This window comes from Bos grunniens, chromosome 26 (genome assembly GCF_055505025.1).
Source record: "Bos grunniens cultivar Pamir isolate PY7600 chromosome 26, Bosgru_T2T1.0, whole genome shotgun sequence".
Classification (NCBI taxonomy): domain Eukaryota; kingdom Metazoa; phylum Chordata; class Mammalia; order Artiodactyla; family Bovidae; genus Bos; species Bos grunniens.
The window spans coordinates 45,311,959-45,335,888 of NC_141190.1; the positions used below are offsets into that span (position 1 = coordinate 45,311,959).

Consider the following 23,930-nt stretch of genomic DNA (forward strand, 5'->3'; position numbering starts at 1 on the left):
ACCCAGACTCACATCCATCGAGTCAATGATGCCATCCAGCCATCTCATCCTCTGTCGTCCCCTTCTCCTCCTGCACCCAATCCCTCCCAGCATCAGTCTTTTCCAATGAGTCAACTTTTCGCATGAGGTGGCCAAAGTACTGGAGTTTCAGCTTCAGCATCAGTCCTTCCAATGAACACCCAGGACTGATCTCCTTTAGAATGGACTGGTTGGATCTCCTTGCTGTCCAAGGGACTCTCAAGAGTCTTCTCCAACACCACAGTTCCAAAGCATCAATTCTTCGGCGCTCAGCCTTCTTTATAGTCCATACATAACCACTGGAAAAACCATAGCCTTGACTAGACGGACCTTTGTTGGCAAAGTAATGTCTCTGCTTTTGAATATGCTATCTAGGTTGGTGATAACTTTCCTTCCAAGGAGTAAGTGTCTTTTAATTTCATGGCTGCAGTCACCATCTGCAGTGATTTTGGAGCCCATAAAAATAAAGTCAGCCACTGTTTCCCCATCTATTTCCCATGAAGTGATGGGGCCAGATGCCATAATCATGGATGCAACTAGAGATTATCATGCTAAGTGAAGTCGATCAGAAAGAAAGACAAATGCCATATGTTATCACTTACACATGGAATCTAAAATATGACACTAATGACCTTATCTACAAAACAAACTCATAGACACAGAATGGACGTGTGGTTGCCAAGGTGGGGGGTGAGGGAGGCGGGGAAAGGGAGTTTGGGGTTAACAAATGTAAACTAGTATATAGAAGGAGTGGATAAACACCAAGGCCCTACTGTACAGCATAGAGATCTACATTCAGCACCTTGTGATAAACCAGTAACAGGAAAGGCTAAGAGTGTATAACTGATTCGTTTTGCTGTACAGCAGAAATCGACACATTATAAATCAACTATGCTTCAATAAAAAGTAAAATGATTTCAGGTCAAGAGATAAGGGAATTTGATGATACCAAATATTAGATCTAACTATAATAGAATCCTGATTTACACACATAGCCACAGGAAAGAATGACTCCAGGAAAATGCTTGGCATGGCCAAGCTCATCGCCCTGCTTCCCAGGTACCAACCCTGCTTCTGAACTTCTGATGACACCAAAATGAAGCCTTTTGGGTGGCGTGCTCACTCCTCCTTCATTCATCTGCTCACTCACAGGAGAAGCAGCTGTTTCAGAGCTCTGAGGAGGATCCTGTGATGATTAAACTGTGGCTCCAGGCTTCCCCATCTTTCCTTGCTGACCTCTGTCAAGGGAACTACTGGACACGCCCACTCACTGCCTCTTCACCTATATAACTAAAATGCTAGAAATGCATTCACATTATGCACATTTATCCACATGTATAAATTGTACAAATATATAAGCATATTCATTACATTGAATTGATGTATATATATTTGGAATAACTTGAGAACCTGCTTTAAGCTAGATGATATGGTGGGTACTTTCTCATAGTAATATTTTCTTCTTTATGCTGTTTTAAATTTACACTTTAAAACAACCCCATGAAATAGGTTTGTTATCCCTATTTTGCAAATGAGGTGAAGGCATTTAAGAGTTCTCACTCCAGTGCTCTTGCTGGGATAATCCCCACGGACAGAGAAGCCTGGCAGGCTATAGTCCATGGGGCTGCAAAGAGTTGTACCTGACTGAACATACAAGCAAAATAAAAAGGCAAAGCAAAGTTGGGAGATGGCAGAGCCTAGATCTGATCCCAAGTGTGGTTATTTAAAAAACTCTCCTCACTGAGGATATCAGTTCAGCCCTGGATTTTCCACAGTAAACTGCTGAGACATGGACAGTGATCAGTACGGCCCTGATGCTCGGACTTACATACGGAGGAGGAACCATTCTCTCAACTCAACACCTGCCTGAATCAGAGCCCCTCAAGTGGTCCCAGCATCAGTATCACCCGGCAACCCAGCAGAAATGGAGATGCTCAGACCCCACCTGGACCTGCTGCCCTGGAAGAACTCAGGGGTGGGGGCCCCACGACTGTGTTTCAACAAGCTCTCCGGGTGACTTCATTTTAAACCGAAGTAAAATCCACATGACAAAATCACCACTTAGAAATACACAATCCCCAGCGTTTATGCATTTATGGTGTTACACAAACATCACCACTTATTCCAGAACGTTTTCCTGAGCGCCGCCCCCCACCCCCCCAAAAAAAAGCCAGCCCATGAAGCAGACACTCCTCACCCCCACTCCTCCAGTTCCTGTCGACCACAACTCTGCTGTCTCTCTCTGGATTTGCCTGGTCAGGACATTTCGTGTAAATGGAACCTTCCAACGTGTGACCTTTCATGTCTGGCTTCTTTCAACATATTTCCAAGGGTCATCCATGCTGTAGCACTCTCAGTACTTCATTTATTTCAATGACTGAATAGTATTCCATGGGAAGTAAGATTACATCACAATTTGTGTATCTATTCATCACCTGATGGTGCTGGTGATTTACCAAATGATCAAAATTAAAGATTGGGAGCAAGTGACCTAGGTTTAAAATTCAAATGCAATAAAGATAATACATGGACAAAGCCACACTTATTGGTGTGAATGATAAGAAATACAAACCAGGTGCCTTGCAGGTCACTTTTCTTGCACTTAAATTAGAAATAGTTCTGTTTTCCCCCATGGTTTGATTTTTCTAAGAAAAGCTCAATGTACAGCATTTTGAAACCTTACGTGACCGCAGGTATGTGCTAGAAATTTCATGAGAATCTTAAAGTCAAATTCAAGTCACAAATGAATTTTCAAATATTGTTAAATATTAGAGCAGTTGAACTGATTAATCGTTGTACTTTAAGGTGCCAGAAGATCCTGACTGAACAGAAAGATGTTTCTGTTTTGAAGCAAATTCCTCCCACTCGCTTTGAACTCCAAAGTATGATAGTTCTGCCTTCTTTTAGCTCATTTTGTTCCCTTATTTTATAGCCTTACTCCTTAGACAATTAATGAAAAGAACATTGAATTAGGCCATGTAGTTGTTCATGACATTGAGGATCCCGTGCAGCCCATGGTGGGTAGTTTAAAAAAGACAAGCCTCAGTTTCTTCTAGAGCTTTTGGCAAACTCATCATAATGTGCTTTTTAATACTTTTCATAAATCATCCCAAATATGTCAGGACAGCAGCTAATTGAATTGACATATAGCAGTGACAGGCTGATGCAAAGCAATAAAACTGGAGAACTATTCAGAAACGAGGCCTTTCTGCACGATACTTTCCCTTGGCACAAGAAGGCTTTACAATGATTATACGTAAGGACCCAGAAAAAAAGGCTGCTTTCAGTTCACGGGCAGAGAATTTCTTGCAGACACCATGCCAGGGTGACCGGCTCCTGCTTAGGTGTGACCTTCTTAGTTAAGACACGTCTGCCTTTTTCCTAATATTTAAATACCAAGGACACTTGAGGGTAAATTTACCATGCTGAATGCAAGATTAGAAAGAAAAAGCTGATGAAACAGACAGCTGCATTGATTCTGGAGAAAACACATACACAGAACCTACTTTCCAAAAGCGGAATGCCACTTACGGCTTCCCACCATAAATGCAGTCACAGCTTAATATTTCAGCCGTCACCAAGCTGCCAAGTAAAACATTATTAGGGGTTACTTTTACTTTGACAAATGTGCAGTCAGAAAACTCTTTTCTTGTAGGAGCCTATTGTGTGTCTCACGGCTGTATTCCTGGGGGTGAATCATACTAAGACCATTTATCAAGCCTGACAGTGGAAGTAGGGCGTTATCTGCCTTGCAAAAGCTCTCTGGGAATTATCTTCTCTTGTTGGCAATTAGGCAGCCCGGGCAAGCAGCAGCAATCAGGCCGGATTCACCGGGGCTGCAGGTCACTGCTCTCCGTCTTCTTCGACTTCCTTGCCTCGTTAATCAGTGTGTGCTGGGTCCCAAAGAACCTGGGGTTCCCCAGCTCCAAGCTCTGGGAGTGACAACAGCCCACATGCTGACTGCAGGAAAGAAAGGCAGGTGACCGCAGCAAGAAGGATGGCAGAACGTGGGCAGCTGCTGAGAACAGCTTGAAGCTGACACAACCGTGTGACAGGAGAAGCCAGCATCGCAGGAAATCAGGGATGGGAAGTCACCCAGATTTCTGTTTAACTCGATTGGAAATGAAGAAAGAAAACTTCACATCTTTTACAGCCAATAAATGATTAGATGGTAAAGGGATACTGTTTTGGGGAAATACGTTGCTGACTTTCTGCTTCCCACTGATTTCTTCCTACAACTGGAATGGAGTTTTATTTTCTCCTGACGGTGAAAGTGATGGATGCAACAGGCCTGGGAGGCTCTTCTTTACAAGGCACAGAGGAGACGGAGGAGAATCGAAATTGGAAGACTTCAGTCTGAGCACGCATCTGTTAAAACTAAAGCTCAGTCTTACACCCAAGTCTCAGTCTTCACATCTATACTGGGAATAACAACAACTACCTCTGGTGTTGAGGGAGAGGACAAGTGAGACTCACAAAAACGGGAGCGTCTTTGGTTAATTTCAAAGATGCTAGTTGCCAGTATTTGCCTGAAAGAATGTGTATCTCTCTTCCTTATTTAGAGGTGCTGCTTTGGCTATTTTGAGTTACAGGTCGCCAGTGCCTTGCGCTTAGAAACATTTTTCAACAGGGTACAGACTTTATGACAATTGTAGCCCCAGCGTAGCCCTCTTTAAATGGCAAAACTGCAAGTACAAGTCACCTCGAGAGAAAGATGATTCAGGAGGCAAAGGCATGATCAAGCAGTTAAACAGGATCCCTCGATTTAATACATATGTGGTGTCAAAGACGCTGCTCATTCTCGAAGGGCTGGGCTGTTGTGAGCTGAACCAGAACATGGGCTTAGGAGCATAAACAACCAGCTGAGCCACCAACACTCACAAAGCTGCTGTTTAGATGACTGTTACCTGCTGTGTGGTTGCAGTGGTTCTCAGTTCCTGGAACTTTTTCCAAAACGTATTTCCCCAAATTCCTGCAACCTTTTCCTCCATAGCCCAGGCCTAGGAGGGAGCTGGGAGGGGAATGTGACCACAGACAGACCGACCTGACCCTCCCCACGACCCATTCTCTGACAACACAGACCTCCTGACTCTTTGTCACTAAATCCGAAACCAGCTTGGAGAGCTTTTCCAAAAACAAACAGTAACTCACAGTTCAGGGCCAGTTCAACGCATTCCTAGGTCCTCCAGGAGCACCAGCCTCACGCTGATGCCTTCTTCTCTTCCTGGGGGGGATGCAGGGCCTACTTACAGCAGTGGGTGCAAGAGGTCTTGGTTGGGACGGGTTTGCTCAGCCAAGTTTCAACCCCAAAGTTCTGAGGCCGTCTTGAGAAAAATCTTCAGATTTTTCACAATTATGCCCTGGAATAAAATCTTATAATCACCACACAAAGAATTTAGGAGCGACCAAGAGGCATGTCCTGTTGGAGTGGGTGGTGGTATCTGCACCCAAGATGACTGGCCTTTGTCAGCAGCAGCCTGGCAGGGCTGGGGTGCCGTTCAAGGTCACCCAGTTTCAGGCGCTATTGACTTCATCTCATTCCGCATGTCTGTGTTAATAAGCATGAAAAGCAGTTACCACTCTTGAGCCAGGCCCTGCTGTGGGCCAGGAGCTTAGTGGGCATCCTGGCTCACGGACTGCCTGGTGAGTCAGACTATATCATTCCTATTTTACAGGTGAGCAAACCGAGGTGCAGAGAGGTTAGGCACCTTGCCATAGTCCTTTGGTTCCACTGCCAAGACTGAAACCCCAACTTGCTTACCTGAAGGCCCGTGCTTCTTCTCTATGACCATGCTGCCTCGAGGGCAGTCAGGAGGCCTCCAGGAGCCGCGTCACCCCCAGGGCAGGGCCCTCGGGACAGCCTCGGATGTGACCTGGCATAAATGGTGGGGAGCTGTGAGGGCATCTAGGAGGAGGTGGCGGGGCGCAGGTAACAGTGAAGGCCACCGCCGTGCCTGCGGCTCCAAGGGTGCCTTTGAGCATCTCCCCGAACCTCCTTGGGGCCGGATGTCGGGATTTACGGAGCACACCTGCACTCTCACACACGTGAGGGCGGTTGTGAGCCCGTGGGTCCCAGCAAGCTGCCAGTAGAGGACAGCGCTGTCCACTGGAACGCACGGGACTCTGCTGGGGGTTTTCCGGGGGTTGGTGAGGGGTGTGTGGATCCAAGCCCCACTCTGCCGGGCCAGGGGTACCCGGTGTGACCCTGAACACACGGGCTCACATGGCAGAACAGAACCCTGGCGGCTTCAACCTCGTGCCAAGCCCAGGAATGGAAAGTGACCACACGAGGACCAAATGCTTAACCCCGCGGGCCGCCAGATGGGCTGCAGACGGCAAGGAAAACCACCAGGCCAGGAGCGAATGATCAAAAACGTCCTTAGTAGGACATGTCCATTGTTAATAGCAAACACCTGGGGCCCAGAATGGAGCCATCTGCCGGCACATTATAATTCATGGTTTTAACATGTGACCTTTGACCTCTGCACCTCCTCTCCCCCTCCTCCCCGGAAATTAATTAAAGTGTAAATGTAATTGGCCAGAATTTTTAATAAAGAAGGAGACCAGCTGAGCTCTGGTCACTTGAGAGGTGCGTAGGCGGCCACTGGGCGTTCCTAGAAAGTAGCCCTTTTACTTCTGTGCTCTGATGGCTCTTTGCTGAATCCAGTCCCGCAAGGCAGGGGACTCAGGCCAGGGGACCAGTGTCACACGAAAGGGGGCCAGCCCCCCAGAGGCGGTGTCTCGGCTTCGTTACAAGAAGAGGCCACTGTCCCTGCGTGGGTCTCATCAGGGCTTGGGCTTTGACACACTAAACAGATCCAGGGCTTAACAGAGGGCAGTTTACATGTCGAGGTAACTGTGTCCTTGCCTCCCGCCCCAGGAGACAGACCTGTGTAGACCCCTCTGGTGGTCACATCTGCTCATTCTGCAAGTTTCTAACAGGGAGGACACTTTTAACCAAACATGATCGCAAAGGTGGTCATGGGAGATACTTCCAAGCTATCCAACAAAGGCTGAAGTCTACTCAGCCCTGTTCTAACATCACTGAGCTCCCGATGCTGGGGTAGCCATCAGGGCAGCCTGCAACTCGAGAGCAGTGAGGATGACTCTCTAGGTCTCCTTCCCCTTCCATTGCCCCGGGGATTGGAAATGGAAGGTTCCTTTGCTCAAGGCCACCTGGTGAGGGGCCAGGGAATAGGTGAGAGGCAGGAGCCAGAGGCTGCGGGCTGATGTTTTGAGTCTGATCCTGATCTACTGTGAGCCTCTGGCCTTTCTGAACCTCGGTTTTCTCATCTGTATAATGGAGGTGACTGTTTCTGCCCTTTCCTTGTAGAACTGTGACGATTAACTGAGAAAGATCTTTGTAAGCTGGGGAGTAATCTATGAGATCTCCAGGGCCTTATTCTTACAACTACTTTTAGATTTTCTATTTTCAGCCTCCTACTTTGTTAAAATTAAACACAGGCTTTTAGGAGAAGCCACTTCTGGAAGGACTCTGCCTTTTAAAAGCAAATTACTCTGTGGTCTCCATGGAGTTTAAAACAGGAAACAATGGGCTCAACCTTCTGTTTACCAGGGGTTTCTCTGTCCTTATTCTTTTTTATTTTTGTTTTTATTGTATCGTTTCTGTTCTTGTGAGTTATCATAAGTCCATTGTAGCTGATGTGGAATATACAATAAAAGAAAATGATGATGCTGCAGCCAATACCATAGTAGAAAAGATGATGGTCTCAGAATCTTCTCCCTGGAAGTTTAGCCATTACGTGCAGGGCATTACATGCAAGGTATTTACATTACATGCAAAAAAAAAAAAGTTTAGCTATTAACTCTGCACACATCTGATTGTGCTGGAATCACCATCCATCTATCCATCTACTATCAGCCCACTCCAACATCAGCCTATCTACCCATCCATCACCCATCCATTCAACCACCCACCCTCCCATCCATCCTTCCATCCATATATCCATCCTTCTATCCATATATCCATCTTTCCATCCATCCATCCTTTCAGTCCAGAAGTATTTATTGAAATTTACTATATACCAGGCACTACTATCAGAGAAGGCAATGGCACCCCACTCCAGTACTCTTGCCTGGAAAACCCCATAGACGGAGGAGCCTGTTAGGCTGCAATCCATGGGGTCGCTAAGAGTCGGACACGACTGAGCGACTTCACTTTCACTTTTCACTTTCATGCATTGGAGAAAGAAATGGCAACCCACTCCAGTGTTCTTGCCTGGAGAATCCCACGGATGGCGGAGCCTGGTGGGCTACGGTCTATGGGGTCACACAGAGTCGGACACGACTGAAGTGACTTAGTACTTTGCACTAGGCACTACTATATTCTAGGTGCTGGGGATTTAACAGTGAATAAAACAGACAAAATTCATGACCCACTAGAGCTTAAAGTGGGTCCCTCTGAATACTGTTGGTCACAGAGAGGCCCAGAACTTACCCTTGACGTTATACTGCAGCTTCTGTGCCACATGTTTAGGGAAAGGAAGAAGCTCTGTGTGTGTGTGTGTATATGTGTGTGTGTGTGTTGTTTGTGTGTAAGGCGGCAAGTACTGGCAAAACTTCAGCAGCAGTGTCCTGGGGAAAGGAGGAAGCTCTGTGTGTGTGTGTGTGTGTGTGTGTGTGTGTGTGTGTGTAAGGGGGGAGGTATTGGCTGAATTTCAGCAGCAATGTTTTCACACATGTTCTACCACAAATAAAATGCTGGATTAACGAGCAATGACAGGAAATAATTCTCTGCTGTTGTAACATAAGTTGAAGGAGATTTGCAGAACTAAATGCTTAAAAACGGGCCAGCCCTCCTGCTTCGAGAAGTCACACGGGGACAAGGCTCTGGACTGAGGAGGCTTCAGTCCCCACATGAAGCCTGAACGCAGCAAAACAACCAAGGAGGCAGGTGGTGGCGAGGACCCTGGGAGGCAGGGTGGCACGGCCGCCCTAGTCTCCATCTAGTCTGGACCACGGAGCTCCCTGGGAGCCTGAGGTGGGAAGCAAGAGCATCTTCCTCTGACCAGAACCCCCAAGTAGATGCCCTTCTCCTCTTTCTGAGGTTCACAGCTGCCACACAAGCTCACTGGAGATAAGACACAGCAAGGTGGAGAGTCAGGGGCTTGGCTTCTGGGGACTCAGCCTTACATCCTGGGGCTTCCACTTGGGTATTTTTGAAAACATAAGCAATTCATTTAACTTTCTGAGCTCCATCACCTCATCTTTAAAATGGCTATAACTACACCCACCTCACACCTTTGACGGATGAAAGAGGACACCCCAGTGCCATCTAGGGTCCAAGTCAACTTTGGCTCTGTTCACTTCCTCCAAATTGGATATTCAAGGAGGAGAGGCCACGTGGAATGGTCTTCCCAGCTTGACCTCTGGTTTGCATCCAGCTTAAGAGGAGCAGACATTCTACATGCCCTTGGGCAGTGACTATTACTATCCCAAGTCTGCACTGATTGCAGACAAATCCTTTCATTTTTCAGTGAGCAAAATCTAATCCTGTGGAGAGGAAATAAGTATAGTCTGTACTGAGGGGCTCTCCTGCCAGTTCATTTCCCTTTTATGGTTACATCGGGAAGTAGCCAACTCAATTACTCTGGTTGGATAATTAAATTGATTCTAACCTATAGTGTTTTAACGTTACTAGAGTTCCTCATTTTGTTGCTGTTTGTTTTTCTTTTTATCTCCTTGGGTAAAGATTTCCATCCCTTCCACTGTACTTGGAAGAAGTGAAGACTTTCTTAAACTTTTCATTGAGAAAAAAAAAAAAAACTCACCCTCAAATGAAGAGCTGAAATAATTTTCTCCAGTCCCATGCTTATAAAATCGCCTTATAATAAGCGTATTTCAAGACCTCAGATAGATCCTCAAATTTCAAAAGGGGGTGAGTTTTAATTATGTATATTTTGCACTGATTCTTCAAGAAAGCAAGTTCTTTGAAAGGTATAGACTTTTCACAGACATTGGATTTTTGTCAATTCCTGCCACATCTGAAACTTGGGAAGTTTTCACTGAAAAGTACAGTCAATTTTAGTTTCTTGAATCACATTTTCAGATAGAAAAGTGAAAGCGTTAATTGCTCAGTCGTGTCTAACTAACTCTTTGTGACCCCATAGATTGTAGCCTGCCAGGCTCCTCTGTCCATGGAATTCTCCAGGCAAGAATACTGGAGTGGGTAGCCAGTCCCTTCTCCAGGGGATCTTCCTGACCCAGGGATTATACTCGAGTCTCCTGTGTTGCAGGCAGATTCTCTACCATCTGAGTCATCAGGGGTAGAAGCTGCCTCAAATATAAATTAAATTTTCCTGTAACACAAGCTAGGAATTCTCGAGAAGAGTCAGACTAACCCTATGCAATTCTTCTGACATTGGTTCAGACTGGACTTCACTCTGGAATATTCCCAGTGCACACCCCTTCCAACCTCGCTCCTTATTCATAATAAATGATTGGTAATTTTTTTTTAAGGTGTTAATTGCTATTATGGTAATATTTAAAATTTTTTTTATCTTTTAGAGGCACAACTTATATATTTATAGATGAAGTTATGATACTTAGTATTGTACAAATAGATTAGGTGCCCTGACTGCAAGCCCCATGACACCAAAATGTCCCAGAGGAGATCCCTGAGCTTTGGGTCTGCAATCACCAGTCTGCTTGTCTATCATCTTCCTTGTCACATAGAAGGGCCTAGAATTCAAGGGTCCTGCCATTGGGGTCCACTGGCCCACTCTGCTCCTTGGGGTCAGACACACAGGTTCCCCAAAATACTAGTTGAGTCAATGAGAGCTTTTGCTGTAATTGGTCCCCTGGCCCTGTTTCCTGTAGCTGGCTTGTCTGGGGTTGAGGGCGGAGCCCACGTCCTCTCAGTTTTCCAGAGAGAAGGGTGAACTTGGATGGAGCCATCCAGCTGTGCTCCACATCTGGACAGCTGTGCAGCAAGGAAGCATGCAGTGAATGTTTCCCGAATTGAATTATACGGAATCGAATGAGCCAATTATCCACACTTCTGCGGAAGTGGACTGGCGATGCTTCCACCTTAAATGCGGTTATTTGATCTAGTTGTAGATGGTATTTGCGAACGCCCAACCTCAGCGGAATGTAAACGATCGACACCCCTGGTGAGCAAGCGGTGACCCTCCCTCGTTTATTTTCTCAGCCCATGTTATACTGGGCGCTGAACTCACTGCCCTCCACTGCCTATTGGCAATCGGGCAGCACATTCTTTGCTTGAGAATTGTTTGTCAGCCTGGAATAAACAAAACCCAACAGTCCCAAACTCCAAATCTTAGGATCAGTATGAAAACTATGGCAGTAATTCTTTCCAGAGACACCCATGTACAATGTGGAAGTGCTCTTTTGTGGTTCTTGGATGTAGAGTCCTTAAAGAACCTTACTGGAGAAACAGCAAAGTGAAATTTCAAACAGAAAAGACTTAGTCCAGGTAAGAATACTGGGGTGGGTTGCCATGCTTTCCTCCAGGGGATCTTCCCGACCCAGAGATCAAACCTGCATCTCTTGAGTCTCCTGCATTGGCAGGCAGATACGTTACCACTGAGCCACCTGGGACACCTTCTGGTCTTGGCTTAAATGTCATCTCCACAGTTCTTCCCCAAACCACTAATTAACGTCCGGTCCCCCAGCCAACATGTCTGCTTTCCACCCTTTTCCTTTGCCTTAGTTGCAGATCTCCTTTCAACCTGCAGTTTTTAATTTACTGCTTTCCAAAGCTGTCTTCCTCACAAGAGTTCAAGTTCCATGAGGATAAGAAAAGGATCTGTGCTGTTCATGGTTGAAATAATTGCACCATCTATCCAAGCGCATAACCCGCTACAGGAACTGAGTCACTGAGTGTTTCAGTCCAGCTGTATCCCGTCATGAGATGGCTCTACGACTCCAACTCTCATCTTAACAGGAAATTTTCCACAAAAAATAAGAGGAGGTTCTGACAGTAATTTCTGAATACTAACCCTGCCTTTTTTCCTACTCTCGGAAGTGACATTTACTATTACACTAAATATTCTTTCCCCAAAGTGCTCACATTATTCAAATTATTTTTCTTACTCCCATAAATGTGGCATACTTAGCTCTCAACCCCTTAAGGCCAAATGCTCCAAGAAGCTCATTAATGGATGGACTCAACTGAGTTCAAACTCCCACTCCAATCCCCAGATTTTGCTTTTGCCAAAGAGTGATTTCCAAGACAGGTCTTAGTGTTAACTATCCAAAGACATAAAACACACACTCTCACACACACTCAAAGACCTGTAGTAATTAATGATATGACCCCGTAAGGATACCCCTCCAACTATTTCTGTAACATGCAACTGAAGTCATGACACCCATGTTTAAAAGAGCTCTCCTCCACCCTCCGTTTCCAGGCCTTTGGGTCCCATTCGTCAATGATGGCAGTTGGTGAAATTTCAGAGTTAGAATTCTGGAATGTTTTGATAAGGAATAAACAAGGGGTATTAAGGAATGCATTTCTTTCCTTTAAACCATCTGCAACACTTGTTTCTTTTTGATTCTGGGAGAGTTTCATATCATGAAAGCAGTCCCTGATTCATCTCTTTGCAAGTCACCTTTGGGGCTGAGACTTAAATCACATTTTTAACATTTGCTACTCATGTCTGAATCAGCAGTGGGGAGGAAGTTGGGAGGAAGGTTTGGACATGGGCCAGCTGAAAATGAGCCATTCACACAGAAACCATGGGCGCTCACACGGCACTAGAAATGCTTTCCAGCAACTATGAGCAGGAATCCTGGGGAAAAAAGAGCCTTTAACTCTTCAATGGTTCCATGGTTCCCGTGAGCTAAACAATAATAATAATAACACTGTCTATTTGTGGAATGATTTGTAATTTACAAAGACATATGATCTCATTTAATCCACTCTCTCACTCTCATGGGGACCCTATGAGGTAAGAGAATGACCACGTTGAGATAATGCTGGAGATTAAAAGCAGCCTGGAAATTCTACAGTGGGTGATGGATGACTGAGGTGGCCGGAACGCTCGACCTCCCCCTTACTGTGGGCTTTTGTGATTAATTCACCCACTTGCTTAGGAAGTTTCTCACCATCTGAGAAAATTAAAAACACCACTCTCTGGACAGGAATGTGGGATCACAAATGAGAACCAAATAGAAAAGATTTACACAAAAGCACAAGCTCAGCAAAAGAGGAAACTTAGAAATCGCTAATAAGGTATAAATCAAGGAAAAGCTATTAGCAAACCCCTGGTAAGAAAAAAAAAAAAAGACTTTTAAAGTGATTTGCTGAGCTCTTAACAATACCATTTCTACCTATGATTTTCAAATATCTCCTGGGTAATTTGGCTCGAATCCTTAAACACCGTCATGAAGACGTTCCAAGCTGAAGGGATTTACACGAAATTACAGAGGGTACCAGAAAGCAGAGCCTTGCCATTATACCTCCAGAATTGTGTGAATTTCAGAGCTGGAGGGCCTTGCTCATCTGTGCATTCCCCACAACAACAAACCTGGGTCAGAGTATTTGTTTAATGTGTGAACAAGCAAGCAAAAGAACGGGTGGATGGATGGATGGAATGATGTACACAATGAACAGATGGATGGATGGATGGATGACTAGATGGATGTACAGGCAGATGGAACAAACGATGAATAGATTGATGGAGGAAGGAGTGGAAGAAGGATAAAGACTAACTCACTCATTTTACTGATAAAAAATGTAAGAGCCAGTAGGGGTTACTAATTTGTCTGTTTTGCCAAAAACAGCTGGTATCGGAATTGAGGCTCTCAGGTCTCTTAAAATCCCAGTCTAGTGTTCTCAGTTTAGACTCTCTTATCTTCTACTGGCCTTTTTAAATCAAGAGTTCTGAATCATTAACAATAGTAACAACACAATCTTCTTCAGTCTTGAGAGCCGCTTTTGGAAGCAATATAGGCTGGTGTATTTGTGCCTACTTGATGATCAGGGATATTAAGCACAGAGTGAATTTCCTGTGGCCACTTTGAGCTCGTTAAGAATGAGAAAGCATGAAAACCGTTCAATTTCACATCAGCTTTCTGCCAATCTCATCCTCAGAGATTCACACAGTGAGCTGCCCGTGATGCTGCACCCTATCTGGGCTGGTGGAATATTGGAGACAGAAGACAGCCACAGCCCCTGGCCCAGCCTCACCCCCAAGAAGAGATTCTTTGCTCCAAATACCCAACAAACAGTTATTCTGCCCCTGCCCAGGGAGTTCCAATGACATGGGGTACATTATTTCTTGGAGCAAACTGCCCCTCTTTGAGGATGTTCCCTTGGTTGAAATCTAGAGTTTTGCAGCATTTCACTTCCTGTTGGTATTGGACCTAAGATATTGGGTTGGTCAAAAATTTCATTTGGGTTTTTCTGTAAGATGTTATGGAAACATCCAGATGAATTTTTTTGCCAACCCAGTACTTTCACTTCCGGCTCAGGTGCATGGCTTCTGCCATCTCAGACTCAGACAGCAAGTTCTTCTATGAGGTCTTGGTGAGTCCCTTGAATTGTGCTTAAGACAGAACCTCAAGCAAAAACGATGCCATTCTGTGCTGATGGTGGTGATGGATGATGGACAGGAGATGCAGGGCCTTGCTGGGATGAGATGGCTCAGGGACCAGCTCCGGTGAAAGGACAATGCCCACCATGTGAGCCTGCAGTCCAGCCTCACAAGCCATTCGAGAGGAGGCCCATGAGGCTATCAGTTGCAAAAGCGTTACCACATTCTGTAACAGTCCATCCCTCTGCTGGGACTTCTAATCCTCTTTAAGCAGGTGCCCCCTGCACATCACGACCTCACGAAGGCCAGCCTTTAGGATGCCCGTCGGCACCTGCTTCTTGCTGCCAGTGCTTCTTTTGGCAAACCCAGGGAGCAGGTTTGGCCTAGGAAGTGCCATGAAGATAAGCACTGGGAAGGTCTCAGGGTATAAAAAAGGAGCTGGCACCAACACAAGGGCACATTTTCCTTCACTGATGAAAATCTTCCTACTGTAGCACAACATCTAGTTTGGGAGGGACACTTAGAGGCATAGGAATGCATTGGAATCTGGAATCATTCCAAGCTGCATCTATTTCCACCTCCTCTGAATGCTCCAATAATTAAACTGTCTTCCTTTTTTTTTTCCTGGGTGAATCAAATATAGAATTTCAGAAAACCATGAAGCAAGGAAGAATGACATAACTTACCGAGGAGGGAAAGTCACTGAAGATTTGAGAAGGGGATTGTGGTATCAGCAGTAAGGACCCTACAAGTCCCCAAGCTAATGACACTTAGATCCTCCACCCTAGGGCCAACCCAGAGAGAAGACACATATCCCCACCTGGCACCCATCTGATCGCACCCCCTTTGCCTGGTGGCTTTACCAGGCCCAGAAGGAGCTGTAGGCACAAATCAAAACCACATGCAGGGGATTCTAGGGTTATTTGCGATCTCTAAACAAAGGCCATATCCGGGCCCACCACTTAGCGAAGAGCTCAGGCCACATGCCCTATGCTCTGCAATCCGGGTACTTCTCTCCAAGGAGTCCAGTTCATGGACTTTCTTTCTGGAAGCTTCCACAAGTGCTCTGGCCAGAAAACCAGGGAGCTCTTTGCCCAGCTGTTTCCTGATATGCATCCCCGGCCGCCACCCGGCTCCGGGAGCAGCTGAAGCAAGGGTACTTGCCCGGTTGAAGGGTTCATGATGCAGCCTCCTTTGTCGGCGGCCGTCTTGCAGCTGCAGCCTCTCTCCAGGGTGTCATGGTTCATCCCAAAATTGTGGCCCAGCTCGTGTGCCAGGGTCACGGCCGCACCCAGGGGGCTGTCTGAATGGTCCTCAAAGAAAACACAAGGGCACAATGTATAGGTCACAGCCTTTAGACCTCTTTCCCAGCACCCCCTTCCCTCCCAGCTCTGCTCCCCCAAGACATTTATCTGTCATGAACACTTGATGGAATCCAATCTCCTATAAGGAATCAAGATGTGCTGTGTTGTGCTCAGACATGTCCCGACTCTTTGCGACTCCATGGATTGTAGCCCACTAGGCTCCCCTGTCCACGGGATTCTCCAGGCAAGAGCACTGGAGTGCGTTGCCAGGCCCTCCTCCAGGGGATCTTCCCAACGCAGGGATCGAACTCACATCTCTTGGGTCTCCTGCACTGGCAGGCGGGTTCTTTACCACTAGTGCCACCTGGGAAGCCCAAGGATAGAGCCCCATTATCCTTTAGCCCCATAACACTTAAAGTTTTGACCTATTTTATTAAACTAGTTTGGGGCCCCCTCTGCTGAAGAATGCATTCCTCATGAATACAAGTAGGATTCCTCGTGTCTTTACATGAAATAATCAAGACAATCATTTCCCTCCGGCATCCTACAACGTCTCACAAGACACAATTCTACTGAATGAGGCAAAAAGTTGTCCTGCCTCATAGGAAGAGGTGGTCCTTCCCAGGTGGCTCAAGTGGTAAAGAATCCGCCTGCCGATGCAGGAGACGCAGGAGATACAGGTTTGATCCCTGGGTCGGCAAGATCTCCAGGAGGAGAAAATGACAACCCAGTCCAGTATTCTAGCCTGGGAAGTCCCATGGAAAGAGAATCTGGAGGGCTACAGTTCATGTGGTCGCAAGTGTTGGACATGACTTAGCAACTTTACAACAATACGAAGAGGCAGCTCATTTCTTCATGGGTAATATAAGTACTATTTTATCCTTGATTGAGAAGATGCTGATAGAAAGTCAGGAGAGGAAGCATACTTAGTACAGTCTAAATAAGATCTGAGCAATCCCTTTTTTTTTGACAGTTGAACCATGCTTGCTAATATTGTTTTATACATTATACATAGCTTGCTCTCAGTACACATCTTTCTTGCTTAACGTCTCTCATCGACTTGTTTTCCCTCTCATTTGAGTCAGCAGCCATGATACCCAAGGAGTCTTCATCCTGTTAGCAGACGCATTATCTGGTTGGCCATCAAAAGATTCGAGCAGAGCAACAGTTGGGAACCGGCAGGGCTGCTAGTGTTGGAGGGTCTCCTGGGGGGCGTGGGTCGGTAGTGGCTCACTGTGGGGGTGGGGGCACTGGCAGGACTGTCAGTCCCGGAAGGTGCCCCCTGGCCCCAGTTCTCCAGGGTCTGAGAAATTCTCACTGGGTATGCCTCTTGCTGTCTACTTGGTAGAGAAGGATACTTGGAAATCTTATAATAGTTCACCATAAAAGCAAACTACATTGAATAAAGTGTCTGAAGACTCACCAAATTAAGATTGCAACTTGCCTGCTCTTATTTTGTCAGGAGGCATCCTGATTCTCTGACTCTTGCTGCTGGGAGTTCACTCAACCTTTTGCTTGGTTTCGGAAGGTGGGTTTTCCATCCAGCAAGAGCTGCTTGGCCACCCCCAACTTAGTGGAGTGCATGCATGGCTTGGCTAAAGAGATATTAGAAATTAATTTTTAAAGTATCACTCCTCAACTTTCAATCAGTGACTATGATCTGCAGAAACGGTGCCCATGACTGGTGTTTCTGCAAATGCCTGCATGTTACCGAGTATTGAAGGCAACTTTCTGAATCCTGCTTTGTGCTGCAAGAGGTAACGTGGGAGGTTTCCAGGAAACAGTGATACTCTGCTTTAGAGTAGAGGTTCCCAACCTTTTGGCACCAGGAACCAGTTCTGTGGAAGACAATTTTTCCACAAATGGGAGTGAAGGTGGGGATGGTTTTGATGATTCAAGTGTATTGCATTTATTGTGTTCAGTTCAGTTCAGTCGCTCAGTCGTGTCCGACTCTTTGCTACCCCATGAATTGCAGCACGCCAGGCCTCCCTGTCCAGCACCAACTCCCAAAGTTCACCCAAACTCATGTCCATTGAGTCGGTGATGCCATCCAGCCATCTCATCTTCTGTTGTCCCCTTCTCCTCCTGCCCCCAATCCCTCCCAGCATCAGGGTCTTTTCCAATGAGTCAACTCTTCACATGAGGTGGCCAAAGTACTGGAGTTTCAGCTTTAGCATCATTCCTTCCAAAGAAATCCCAGGGCTGATCTCCTTCAGAATGGACTGGTTGGATCTCCTTGCAGTCCAAGGGACTCTCAAGAGTCTTCTCCAACACCACAGTTCAAAAGCATCAATTCTTCGGCGCTCAGCTTTCTTCACAGTCCAACTCTCAAATCCATACATGACCACTGGAAAAACCATAGCCTTATTTATTTCTATTAATATTAATCAGCTTCACCTCAGATCATCAGGCATTAGATCCCAGAGGTTGGAGACCCCTGCTTTAGAGAACATGCTATTCCTGATACAGAAAATCTTTGTGGGGCCTCTTGATAGAGGTGTGCTCATATAAGATTTCATAGGTTTGTTGGCAGTTACAGCTGTAGCTGCCTTTCTCAGTAGCCCTCAGTCTAAGAAAAGAGTGGCATGTCAAACCAAGTTATTCTTAGAATAGATGAAATTCCTAATAAATTACTTTGTTTAGATTTTACAGTTTCCTGTTGTAGGAAGCTTCACAAATGTTTCAGGAAATCAATTTTATTCAATCTGAAAATGCTCAATTTAGCATGCTTTGGTACAAAATTCTAGGAATTCATCTTTAAAAACAAAGAGACTCCTCATCAAATTCTTTTGTATCACTGAATATTGTGGTTTTTTTTGAACTGCCTAATTGTTTTGCATTCTTCCACATATATGTGATTATAAGCAGAATGTCTCTTAAGAGACCCTGATACATGGTTTACATTTCTAATAAGACAAAAACCTGTTTCTTTATTACTGGCAGTATCTCCAAACCAAGACTATTTTAGTCCAGTTAGATACAAAGGAGTGGATTGAGGTAGCTGAAATGAAAGATTTGCTCAATCTCAGAAAAGTGTAGAGACAGTACAGAACTCAGATCTGCAATGCAATCAGGATTCCTGCTTCCTTGTGACAGGATTTCCTTCCTCTTGGATTTGTGGGTCCTTGAAAGAGGCACGGTTGCAAGTAACACTCATGAATTTAACTTCAGAGACACAGTGGAAGACAGTCTGGAGGTTTTAGATCTGGTCAAGATATTGCTTTTGTTGACCTCAAGAATTTTAAAGAAACCAAAGGAGCTGCAGACTTCCAGCCGACATGGTGCTTCTCGTCACTTGAAGCAAATAAGGGACGTGCCAAGGATGGACTTCAGTGCTGGCTGGCTTGTCAAACACACTCCTGTTAATTAATTTTGGCTTTGACTTGATTTCTGATGCAGTATATTTATCTGCTTCTATTTCCCACATTCATTTTCATCTGTTTTAAATAGTCTTCCCTGTCTGCTTTCAAAGAAGGAATCTTGATCAAATGCTTGTGTGTAAATGGAATAAAGGATGTGAACTTTAAAAAGCCTCTTTATGTGATCAGATCGGTCATAAGAACGTTTAAACACGCCACAGCTGCAGACCTGCCATGCTTATAAGGAATTCAGTTTCAGCCCTAAAAACTATTTATGCCAAATTTTAAGTGGCAAAGTCAGTAGCGACTGACCATGGAACCATGAAAGAGAAAATGATTCCCTCTTAAAACTTTACAGGCTACTCTGTTAAAAATACAGTTGGGATCTGACTTGAAGTGAATCTGGCACCAACAAAAAACAAACTTTCCAGGGACCTCCAGGTTCAAAGAAAACCAGAGGGCAGACCGTTTAAGCCAGAAGTCCACTGGGAGGGGCAACCCCTCCATAGAGCCTCCCCAGCCTACACTTCGGCACGTGTTTATGTTAATTATCCACACCACCCAGAGAAGAGGAAAATGTTCCACGCAGATATTCACTAAGAAGATTAGGGTGGGCAGAACGTGAAAAGCAAACAGAAGTCAGCAGAATATTCCTCCTTCAGCCCTTTAATACAATCAAATATTCACAAATGTTCTGTTTGAAAACTGTGGAGGGATTCATGGTTTCTCGGAAGGGCAAGGCTCTGTTTGTTTAACAAGTGGGGTGGGGTGGTCTCGGAGGACACTCCCCGTCTGAGGGTTGGTGCGAAGGGGACACCACATTGTTCCATCAGGGACTGAAACCACAGGGGATGAGAGTCTTCCCTTTAGTTACCCGACAAAGGGGAGCCCATCAAAGTTATCTCCCTGTTAACGTTTGGAAGGAACAAGTCCCATATAGTCTCCCCGTTTTATTTCCTTTTACAAACATATATAGGTCTTAAATGACAAAGTGATCCTTGTAAAGCAATAAACCTAGGTCTCTGCCTTCCAAGAATAAGGTTAGTATAAAGACAAATTAGACCCTGGCGAGGAGGTATGTCAAGCATTTGCAGTGGTAAACAGTTAAAAACCTCAGACTGTTGGCTATTGGGTCTGGAGGCAGAACCATCAGAAAACCATTCTAACGGTAATATCTGGTGAGACCACAGTCCATCTCAGAAGTTAAGTGATGAGGGCAACCCCAGTGCCCTCCCTGGCTCATCCGAGCGCTGGGAGGATTTCTTGGTCAGAGGCGGTTGGACCAAAATCCCACTTGAAACTTTTCCTCCATAAAAGGTGTAGATTGGCTTCCACTGAACTATTTTTACACACTCACCTTCCCTATGTGTATCTTGGTGTGTTTTTTAAAACAGTCCCTAGAATACTGTTGGGTAGGGAAGATCATAAGCAGAAATAGGGTAGAAATATATCTAAGCTGACTCCTTGGAAAAGACCCTGATGCTGTGAAAGAATGAAAGCAAAAGGAGAAAAGGGCAGCAGAGGATGAGATGGTTAGATAGCATCATCGACTCAATGGACAGGAACTCGAGCAAACTCCAGGAGACGGTGAAGGACAGGGAAGCCTGGCATGCTGTAGTCCACGGGGTCACGAAGAATCAGACATGACTTAGCAACGGAATAGCAATGATATCCAAGGAGCGTTAAAGAAAAAGGATCTAATTTTACAAAGTCTGATAAGTTTCCTGAAGATTCCTCAAGAGACTTGGGTCTGGACACTGCTGTGGACTTCTCCATGCCCCTGGCTTACCATGACGATGCCCCCGGACTGCTCTGCTGTGCACATACTCATGATGGGCGCCATGCCGACGGTGGTTCCTTGGAAATAAACTCCACTAGGAAGAAAAGAAAGGACCCTCTTAAATCAACATAGAGGAGCTTTCGAACATTTGAAATTCTGTTGGACATTCCTGCATTCCATAAGCAGAAAAACCGCAAAATCGTATGTAAAGATTCAAACTAACACAACGTTTGAAATCAACTATATTCCAATTTAAAAAAGATGGAAATAGTTGCAGGAGAGTACGTTTGTAGGTGCTTTTTATTGTGGGTTTTTCTAAAAATGTGTGTTCCAATTGCATCATCATCCCATAATCCTTTTAAGATTTCTCTTTTCAAGACTCGGGGCAACAACCAGTCATGACTTGTATATTTATAATTTGTAATCTGTCTGTCTCCTAGTGAACTGGGGGCAGGGTGCTCCTTTTAAACAGTATCTGCTGATGCTAGGGCTGAGAAGAGTCATGGGGAGAGAGAGAGAGAGAATCACTATTAACAAGTGAAATGCTGTACTTGATTCTCTGCTGCTGTTGCTTTCCTGGGTAATGTGACTGGGTTACAATTAGGCCAGAAACCCAGACTTTTCCAAAATGTCCTGCTAATATGGCTTGCAAAAATAAAAACAGCAGAAAAATGATTGACCCTTGGGAGTGAGTGCTGAAGCACCCACAAAGCCTTAGCACCTAGGAGGAAGCTTCCGGGAGGAGACTTCATGGCTTTGGAGAAGGTTTTCCCCACATGGAACCTTAGTCAATAAGTAATGACATCAAGGCCTGTTTCATGCTATGCTATTGATTCTAACTTAGTGCATTAAAAACTAAAAATTGAATAGTTGAGGTTTGGAAGCAACCTAAACATCCATTGGCAGAGGAATGGATAGAGAAGATGTGGTACACCTACACAGTGGGATATTACTCAGCCACTGAAAAGAATGAATAATGCCATCTGCAGCAACATGATGGGCCTAGAGATTGTCACGCTGAGTGAAGTAAGTCAGAGGAGAACTATGGTATGACATCCCTTATATGTGAAATCTAATAACAAATGATACAAATGAATTTGCTTACAAACCAGAAAGAGACCCACAGACTTAGAGAAAAAACTTATGGTCCTGGAGGGAAGGAAGGGGTTTCGGGATAGTTAGGGAGTTTGGAATGGATATGTACCCACTGCTATGTTTAAAATGGGTCACCAACAAGGAATTACTGTATGGCACATGGAACTCTGTTCAATGCTATGTGGCAGCCTGGATGGGAGCAGAGTCTGGGGGAGAATGGATACATGTGTATGTAGTATGGCTGAGTCCCTTGGCTGTTCACACCATTGTTAACTGGCTATCCCCCAATTCAAAATAAAAAGTTAAAAAATAAAATTATTCCTTGTTTACCTGAAATTCAAATTCAATAGAATATCCTGTATTTTATCCGGGAACCCTAACATAACAATGTTCCCTGTTTAATAAAGATAAGCCCCACCACAATCCTCCATACCTTCTTTCTGTCTCCCGCCCCATTTTCTGCTTCATTCTGCCCCATTCCAGAAAAAAAAATCAAACACTGTATTTGCTGAATCTCCTTTAAGCGAAACAAATAAATGGCCGTGTTTTCTTGGCCATGTACACATACAGATACCACACACATTATTTGAAAAGTCACACATTTTGGCAGTGCTCAGTTGGACCAAAAGGATAAGTATAGGCAAATAAAACTTCATCTGCGTACGTACGTATCCAGTCATTCATCCAGCCAGCCAGCCAGCCTATTACACTCCTGTGTACAGCCGTAGGGGCCACAGCTTTATATTTACAGTTGTATAGACCATTTTAACAGATACAATTAAACATACATATAAATAGTAAAGTTATATAAGAGGCTAATTTATTTCCAGATGTTCCGATTGGACAGGCTCCATTTGGGGGAAGAAATCAAAACAAAACACTCTGACTCTACTTTGAGTAGTTCGGGATTAATCAATGCATAAAATATGAGGCGACCGCAAATATCCAGGGGTGGAGGAAAAAAAAAAAACAACCCTGAGAAACGGCCAAAGTCAATTATCGGGGAATGCCAACAACCTCAGTTCAGACGAAGGCCTTTTCTAAAGTGAGCATATGGTAGGGCTGCTTTTCAACTTCCTACAAATGTTCAGTAAACTAGATCCAATGTGTGTGACAGGAAAGTGTCTCTGACCCCAAAGCTTTCAATTCAGTGATATGAGCTACATGAGAACAGAGTCTTGGCATAAATTGGGACTCCCTGGTGGTCCAGTGGCTAAGACTCCGTGGTCCCAAGGCAGGGCCTCAGGTCTGGTCCCTGGTCAGGGAGCTAGATCCTGCATGCCTAAGACCTGGCACCAGCAAACAAATAAGTACATACTTAAAAAAATAATGGTATCAGTTATTTAAAAATTTTAATAAAAAGTTCTTCTTTTTAGGAAAAAAATCTACTCCATGCAATCTTAGATTGTGCTGTTTTTTGCTTGATATAAAGGAGTCTGTAATATGTTACCAACGTACTATGTTAGAGGCATGCTTTTCCTTATTTTCTCCTCTTCGTGGTACTTATCATGCTCTGAAATATCCTTGTTTATTATCCTCTCCTCCCAGGAGGGACTTCCCTGGTGGCTCAGATGATAAAGAATCCGCCTGCAATGCAGAAGACCTGAGTTCCATCCCTGGGTCAGGAAGATGCCTGGAGAAGGGAATGGAAATCTACTACAGGATTCTTGCCCGGAGAATTGCATGGACAGAGGAGCCTAGTGGGCTACAGCCCATTGTGTCACAAAGAGCTGGACGCTACTGAGTGACTAACACTTTCACTTTTCCCTGTAGACTGGAGATTCCCAAGAACAGGGAGGTTTACTGTGTGCATCACTGTTATGTTTGAAGCCCTGAAAAGACGTTTTGTTACTAA

At 44.9% G+C, this 23,930-nt stretch overlaps 1 protein-coding gene across 3 annotated transcripts in view; it reads right to left on the reverse strand.

The window, feature by feature from the left end:
* Positions 1 to 23,930, reverse strand: part of ADAM12 (ADAM metallopeptidase domain 12) — a 394,287-nt gene that overhangs the window by 70,928 nt on the left and 299,429 nt on the right. For 2 of the 3 annotated variants that reach the window (XM_086378404.1, XM_086378406.1), the window contains exons 10-11: positions 20,990 to 21,074; positions 15,702 to 15,850 (exon numbers count right to left, since the gene is read on the reverse strand). In XM_086378404.1, the coding sequence (XP_086234530.1) occupies positions 15,702 to 15,850; positions 20,990 to 21,074 (234 nt within the window). Of the gene's footprint in view, positions 1 to 5,169; positions 5,299 to 15,701; positions 15,851 to 20,989; positions 21,075 to 23,930 lie in introns of those variants that run through there. The other variant, XM_086378408.1, reaches the window with a different exon arrangement.